The 8,810-nt window shown below is 34.5% G+C and overlaps 1 protein-coding gene across 1 annotated transcript in view; it reads right to left on the reverse strand.

The window, feature by feature from the left end:
• Window positions 1-8,229, reverse strand: part of LOC132544364 (trichohyalin-like) — a 31,409-nt gene extending 23,180 nt beyond the window's left edge. Inside the window, exons 1-3 of the mRNA XM_060207949.1 lie at window positions 8,195-8,229; window positions 6,849-7,088; window positions 3,872-3,889 (exon numbers count right to left, since the gene is read on the reverse strand). Of these exons, the coding sequence (XP_060063932.1) occupies window positions 3,872-3,889; window positions 6,849-7,040 (210 nt within the window). The 5' untranslated portion in view covers window positions 7,041-7,088; window positions 8,195-8,229. The remainder of the gene's footprint in view (window positions 1-3,871; window positions 3,890-6,848; window positions 7,089-8,194) is intronic.
• Window positions 8,230-8,810: the final 581 nt, after the last annotated feature.

Genomic DNA, 8,810 nt, shown 5'->3' on the forward strand with positions numbered 1-8,810 from the left:
AATATTGATTATCATTATTCTCCATGTATATTTGCTTTCTAAGTCAAGTCCTTGAGCTTTACAGGTATAACAAACACACACTTGACTTTATTGTCAGATGTTATAGTAATTCTGTTTGTCTACCACCATCAGTTTAAGTATAAACTAACAGCTGACGAGCTATTTGTCAGACAGAGTCAACAGTTATTGTATATAATCATACTGCACCAAGTCTTATAAACACAATAGGACCTTGGGCAGTGCTACACTATATAGGTGTAACTGGAAGTGTTTTCATACAAACCAAGCATTACACAACTCCTTATCACAACTGAAACTGGATATACCTGGGGTAATCAAAAGGACAAATAAGGATTAGTATACTTTAAAACTTTTTGAAATAACTAATTTATGAAAATCTTTTTGAATTTACCATTAAACAATGATTAAGCTGCTATCCATTGACTACTTATTGAATTATGGAAATTGTGAACAATTTAGAGACTTTACTGTCAATTAGGTCTAAAGTATTTAAATTTTGGCAAAAATAAACTCTGAGAGCTAAGGATCTCTCGAAATTACCATACCTATAATTGTATCAATATGACGGAAATCAAATTTAAATGGTTTGTTGAAATCTTATGGTCTTAAAATCTTAAACATTTTAAAATCACTAACAGTCTGGTTAATTATAAAGGTATGATAAATATGTAATATAAGTAGTCATTAACATTATAACAACACATGTTCCAGGCTGCTGCCTGTGTAAAAGACCATCTTTAAATTCACCTGTTAAGCTCTTAAGACGTTGACTAGACCTTTACTAGAGACCACCTTCAATAAGAGACCACTTAACTGACACAGGTAATTAAACCCGTTAACACAGGTTTCACTGTACAAAAGTTCATGCAGATGGAGATAATTCTACAAGATCTGAAGTAATACAAAACACATTCGACACATTTTAAAAATTTCTATTTACATAACTGTAGCAGTATAGCAGTGTTTAACACTACATCATACAGACAGCCTATTTGTTACATTGACCGTGTCATATACTGATATAATACAAAACTTTCAACATCAAAATTCTTTTCCAAAAGTAAATTAGATATGATTAAACTGCCATATATTTTTGTCTGAAGTAGAATTGACAAATTTAGGTCAGTCATAAAAGTGACTTCTAGTTGTCTTTAAATGTCACTGAACGAAAATTAAAGAAAGTCATAGCTGTTACATTGTACTTTAGTTAATCCTATTAGAGATAATCTCCATAACCCTTGACCATTAAGTAAGAGTTCTCGCCTACATAACCAATGGTCAATACCTGGAGATACAGGGTGGTCAGTCTGTAATGAAACTCTATTGAAGTCTTTTGAACCAGGTCATGTTTTACTGATGCCTAGATTTTATTGTTCTGTTTCCTTTATAGTCAGTGTTTCAGGGGATGTTTGTTTAGTAGATTTCCTTAAAACTAAATTGTTTTATTGTTATGAATGTATACCATTCTTAGGACACCCAATTTAATCCCAGTAAATTCAATTACAGAAACCAGGCACCTGCTGTGTAAGCATTATTTACAGAAGTAATACATAAATGACCAGACAGATATATAAATCCTGGGTCATTACTGGTACAAAAGATTTTGTCTTTAGTATTCTTTTCCAAAACAGATGCAATAATATTTATTGAAGTAATGCTTGTCATTACATCCTTTTATTTGACAAAATCTTCATCTATAACTGTGTCATTAGCAAAATAATTCCCTTGTCATGTCTGATTGAATAGTGGGATCATTGATTTTGTGTCATAATATCAAGATAAGATATCAACCTTGTCAACTTCTTTTAATTCATAATTTTGTGTTATGAAAATCATCCTTATGTCCTTATACATGAAATTAGTAATTTGCATAAGAATGTGAGTGCTAACTATGAAGTTCATTGTGTGTTTCTAAATAATTTATACATCATGCTACTGAATGCAGGCATGCAAGACGTTAAGTTTCAGGCGATGTGTAGTGGTTTGTGTAAAGATACATAAGATGGCAGACAGATAACAGGTGCAAGTCAAGTAGTGTAGCTGTCTCATAATCAATAAGTGTTCACATAAACAATATTGTCATAGTAACCAGCCAGTAATTGATAGGCATTGATAGATAATGATGAATCTCCATGGAGAAGACACCACTCTACATGTACCTGGTACCTTCAGTCAGTGTGGATCACCAAGCAGCCACACGAGAGTAAATTATAAATAAATGTTATATATTTTTACCTTATATGTGCTGTACATGGTAACAGTTACATCATTAGCTCTAAACGTTAACTTTCAGGAAATTTCCTTATCACTTCAAATTAATGCCATTTCACATGATTTTTTTCTGTTTAAGTCATCAAAATACATATTGTCAATAGAACTAGAAACTGAAGCAGAATTTCACAGGAGAAAAGCATGTAAAAACTTAAGTGAACAAAAAGATGAAGTGTTTCCAAGCATATACAAGTATATCCAACATGTTTAATGAAATAATGTTGAAAATTGTTGTAAATTTGTAAACATTCAAGCCCATAAAGTCTTACCATTACACTGGATTCATTACTTCCCCAATATTGCATGACATAACACTCATGATCTACAGACAAACTGTCCTCCCCAACTCCTCACCACAAAAAAAAACAAAAAAACTGTGATTTAATGGTGTGGTACTAATCCTTTTTATCCCAGAGACCCTAAATCTATATAAACCTCCATTTTGAACCCCAAACACTCAATTTGGTGATCCTTAATTGAACTAGTTCCAATGTTGACCCCAGTTTTAAATCTGACTACGTGTATTTTTATGGTCTCATAATTGACCTCAAATACAAGGAACGTTTTACTGTTATATTTTACTGTTTTCCCTTCATATAACCATAACCAAAACTGCAGTGTATTTATTGGTAATTACCCACAGTGTACTCTCACTTGTCAGTGTTACTATTAACTCCCCCTCAAGTCCTCCACCTCACCGCCAACCCCCCCAACCCCCAACCCCTCACCCTCACCCTCACCACCAACCCCACCACCATAACTAAAACTGCAGTGTATTTATTGGTAACTACCCACAGTGTACTCTCACTTGTCAGTGTTACTATTAACTCCCCCCAAGTCCTCCACCTCACCGCCAACCCCCCCAACCGCCAACCCCCCAACCCCTCACCCTCACCACCAACCCCACCACCATAACTAAAACTGCAGTGTATTTATTGGTAACTACCCACAGTGTACTCTCACTTGTCAGTGTTACTGCCAACCCCCCAACCCCTTCACCACCAACCCCAACTAACTAAAACCCTACCCACAGTGTACTCTCACTTGTCTCCACCTCACCGCCAACCCCACCACCATAACTAAAACTGCAGTGTATTTATTGGTAACTACCCCAGTGTACTCTCACCCCCACCCCTCACCACCCTCACCACCAACCCCACCACCATAACTAAAACTGCAGTGTATTTATTGGTAACTACCCACAGTCCTCCACCTCACCGCCAAACCCCACCCCTCACCCTCACCACCAACCCCACCACCATAACTAAAACTGCAGTGTATTTATTGGTAACTACCCACAGTGTACTCTCACTTGTCAGTGTTACTGTTAACTAGTCCTCCACCTAACTCCCCCCCCCCCAACCCCTCACCCTCACCACCAACCCCACCACCATGGAGGCCTGAGCTTGATCTCACCCCACCAATAACCACTCTACAACTTTACAGATCATTGATAGTGTATATATTTACAGACTGTTGACAGTATTTCTGGGGTGACAACAGCCCCCACAAACATACAGCTATGTTTACAGATTACTGTAGAATACAGAAGGGTACTTCGATGTGAACGAGTACTTACACAGGACAAGAAATGAATCTGAAAAATCAATCAGTGAAAACATATAAATAGATCATTTCATTGAATAAAATAGATCATTAGATTGTGAAGTGTTACAGGTGAATGATCAAATATAACTATTTATATGAAATGAAGGAGGAAATTCCAGGTAACCAGGTTAATACTGAATAGACAACCTATAACATAATGACAAATACATCCGAAAATATGTATCAGTGAGCTATTACTGGCCACCACCAGAATCGGTATACTGATTATGCTTAATGGGTATAAATTACAATTGGAATTGTTTTCAGAAATTAAGAATCAAGGTAAATCATGGGAATAGTAAATGGTTGGTGAACATAAATATCAGATGTAAGTCACCAATGTCCGCCAGACATGTTGAGGGATCAATACTCCCTTCATTGGTAAAACATTTTCATGCTGTGTATCTGATGACATTTTACTCTTGTATAGAAATCCTGATGATAATCATCCTGCATGACCAAATATAATTATTCCTAATGGTAAACATTACTAGGACACCTGTTACCATATCAACCAATCCAGACATCCTTCACATGTTTTTAACCTTACCTAGGTTACATCAAACCATCAGGATGTCCTCCACATGTTTTTAATCTTAACTATGGTAGATCAAACCATCAGGACATCCTTCACATGTTGTTAAACGTAACTAGGGTACATCAAACCATCAGAACATCCATCACATGTTGTTAACCTTAACTATGGTACATCAAACCATCAGAACATCCTTCACATGTTTTTAACCTTAACTAGGTTACATCAAACCATCAGGATGTCCTCCACATGTTTTTAATCTTAACTATGGTAGATCAAACCATCAGGACATCCTTCACATGTTGTTAAACGTAACTAGGGTACATCAAACCATCAGAACATCCATCACATGTTGTTAACCTTAACTATGGTACATCAAACCATCAGAACATCCTTCACATGTTGTTATCCTTAACTAGGTTACATCAAACAATAAGGACATCCTTCACATGTTGTTAAACTTAACTAGGGTACATCAAACCATCAGAACATCCTTCACATGTTGTTAACCTTAACTAGGTTACATCAAACCATCAGGACATCCTTCACATGTTGTTAACTTTAACTTGAGTACATCAAACCATCAGGACGTCCTTCACATGTTGTTAGCCTTGAACAAGCTTTAACATGTTTGATGGATATGATAGAAAGTAAGAAATATTTTATGACCTATGTTTCACTAAATAAGCTAAATTGATATACTTTTAACCAGTTATTAGATGACAGAAGCCAAAGGAAAATAAGAAAAAGCAAACCACCATTTTCCTTCACTTTAACTGCATGATTTTTTACAATACACAAAACATCACTACACAAAACATAGATGTGATGGCTTGTGAAAGATTCAATAGGTATTCAAAGGATTTACAATGAAATGTCGAAGTGGGTGAAATACCAAACACTATATATTCCAACTTGGTTGTCCAATGGACTATTTCACATGTATTTATCTATTAAAAGATCTTAAATATTTTGAATTTTTCTTCAAGTTGAAATTCCCAGAATGAAATAGAAACTGTTGGTATTTAACTTGCAATATTATATCATTTAAGGTTCATTTTAATCTATAATCTAAGTCAAATGAGATACTACACCATTATATATCTTTACAAGTTTGAATGACTTAAATTTGTACATAATTCAAAAGTCATTGTTGAAATCAAAGGTGACATGAAACAGTAATTGATGCAAATATTGTCAAAAAGAAAGAGAAAAGTTACATCCTGATTGGATAGAAAGTTGATGTACAGTCTCATCCGCATAGACAGATGGAACGCAGTAGATTGATGGGTGACTTTTGTGACACGAACCCAACTGTCTGGCAGTATTAGTGTTAGTGTGTGGCTAGGACATGAATATAATTGTAGGTCTTAATGTTCTACCTATTCACATGGTCATTGTGTTTTTACATGTTATAGTAGAATTTTTCTTCCTGAACCATTTATGTGCTTACTCTTACAATACAAAATGTAATGTAATGCAAATGATTGTGATTTAGAATTGTTCATTTTTGACAGTTTGAATGTTAAATATTTACTGGAATTAAAGCTAGTTTTTTTTGACAGTAAGTCAGTTTTTTACCACAACTCAAAATCACCAGTAATCTAATAAATGTACTATTACAATATATGTACATATACCAGTAAACACTAAATCTCATCGATACAAAGGCATTGTTTTATGTCAAACTCATCTTTATAGGACGATTTACATACTGTAGAACCATAAATTTTCGTGGGGTTCAATTTTCATGATTTTCAGTAGATAAAAAATGCTTAATAAATTATACTAATTTGAACAGTTTGTGGACAACTGAATTTGTAGATTTAGAGAACCCATGAAATTAACGAACCCACCAAAAATGAATGATTTTACAGTATGTTTTTCTAGCAATAAGCCTAAGAGACAAACAATAACCACAAACTCTAAGTAGGAAGGTGGGCTTATTACAATACGATGCTAAGGCTTGTAGAACTGGGTATATCTTTTATCACACAATGACTTACCATGGTATTCATATTGTAGTACAGTACATGTAGTTACATGTAAGTTGGATACAATTTTCACAGTGATTCATACTTTAAAATCTACTTGGACTTAGCTTTTCAATGGGAGTTCATAGTTTTCTATGTTAACATTTGATTTAAATGAAGTTGAAATACCTGGTAGTAGTCAAATTTTAAGAAAAAATATAAAAAAAGGTCTACCTGTAGCCATGGAGAGTTTTCTTTCTTTGAGTTACACAAACATTTAGAATAAAGGTGGACTCTAAGGGTGATAGGTAACGTAAATACTGTATTCTTCTTGTCACAAAGTCCAGACATAAGGTTGTTTAGACGACAAGCTTGTTTTTTACCTTGAATTTTAAATGTTTTAGGATACCAAGTCTAAAAAAATGTCATCTGGCTTTTACCTGTTTCTTTGCCATACTCCGCAGACAACATGGCACCAGTAACGCTGTTATACCAATTCCAACAACAAGGCCCAAGAAAAAAGCTCCAAAAATCCATGGCTCATTTACAGTAAGCTCACTTGATTCATATTCCAATTTCACAGGAACACAGACGTCTGATGCAGAGATTGGATAGGTGGAAATGTATGCCATATCTTGTTTTTGGTGTCAATCTCAGAACGTATATTTCATTACTGTCATCTGAAAATACCAGTTACAATATTATCAACACAATTGATCCAAAAAATAATTTTGAAATTTTATTCTGTGGTCAAAACATCCAGCGGATTTTAGGAATCTTTCTTCGATACAATATTTTTTAAGATTATCAAATTCATTATAATGCCTGAATTTCTAGCAGTTTTCCTGTATGATGACAGTGACACAAGTTTCGAGCAATATCATATCAAAACTTTAAAAATTACTTTAATGCTTCCGTCGTCTTTAAAACCTCAATAATGTATTCGTTGGTTCTATGGTTCTTATCAAGACATTACTTTAACATGCATCTTTAGATGCTGACCAAGCTCAGTGTTAACTTTGGAAAATGGATACAACACTCAACTACACAGCCACAAAAGTTAACTTATATTATGCACTATGAAGATGAAATGACCATATCCATGAATTGTCACATAGGCTATTGGATAATTCTAAGCACATGGAATCTGTTTAAGAACTGACATGGTTTCTCAGTTGTTCCATTTAAACTGAAAGTGTTTTTTCAGATTCTCATGGATTTCTGACATTGATTATCGGTCAACGTGTAGGTGATTACACAAGCCAAGAAGTGTATAAATCATACTGCCATGATAATACACTGGAGGAAACATAAATTTGACATTTGTATGTAACCACCAAACATGGAGTTGTCACCCTTGATGTTTGATAAATAACCATGTTCACGGTTACATATGTGGTTGTATAACTATTGATCATTACTGATATTTTATATATATATTATTATCTAAAGTGTGTATAAGATTTTCAATATAATAATTGCTGTATGAATCAAAATAAATTTATTAACGTTGGATTGCATAGCCCAAAGAATTACTTCCCTTGGAAATGAACATCGCACCGCATTGCGGTTTTTTGTGTGCATAGTTCATTTTTTGCTCTATTCCTTCTTTGATGATAATGACATCTATAAACACATGTGTGTCAAAAGCCAATAATTAGAATTAAACCGACTAAAACACAGAAGAACACAAAATTGCGATAGTCACAATCGGCTAATAGCTTATTTTATTTTAGCGGTGTAGTTTGAAAAGATCGTAACATTAATATCGTAGTCAAATGCTTACGTATTATTTGTGTAGTGTCCGCTGAGCTGTAGCGTTGTACTTAAGGTAATGCAATCACTCTTCCATCGAACACGTTTTCCTTTCCACCATTTTTGTTGTTGTCGTAAATGCCTAAAATTGTTGTAGTGTTGTGAAGGAGCGGTTTCTACATCCCCATTTACAAACCAGATCTTATGTTTCTCCAGAATGCTAATATCTAAATGAGTTCCGAAAGTCGGGTGATCTCGAAACCTACCGTGGCTTCAAGCACCTGCTCGTTTAGGAAGCGGTGGTCAATCAAGGTAAATGTTTAATTACTTGCCATAAATTATGAGAAATGATATTGCCTTGTTTAATTGATAGAAATTTAAGTTTTACTTTATTTTCTGTCTTAAATACTTTCGATCTAACATTAATATAGTGATTATTGTCACTTGTAGTTAAGGACGCTCTGGGAAATAATGTGATTGACACATGGATGTGTAGGTGACAAGGTGAATATGTATATATCTATTTGCTACAGTTACTCCTGCAGATGTATCAGGCGATAAAACAATTTTTTGGTATTTGCTGACAATGTCTTGGTTTGAATACCAATCAGGTTACATACATACCCTAGTTATAACGCGGCATCTTC

Source organism: Ylistrum balloti, unplaced genomic scaffold (assembly GCF_031769215.1).
Source record: "Ylistrum balloti isolate Yb309-2 unplaced genomic scaffold, AGI_CSIRO_Ybal_v1 Utg369794, whole genome shotgun sequence".
Lineage (NCBI taxonomy): Eukaryota > Metazoa > Mollusca > Bivalvia > Pectinida > Pectinidae > Ylistrum > Ylistrum balloti.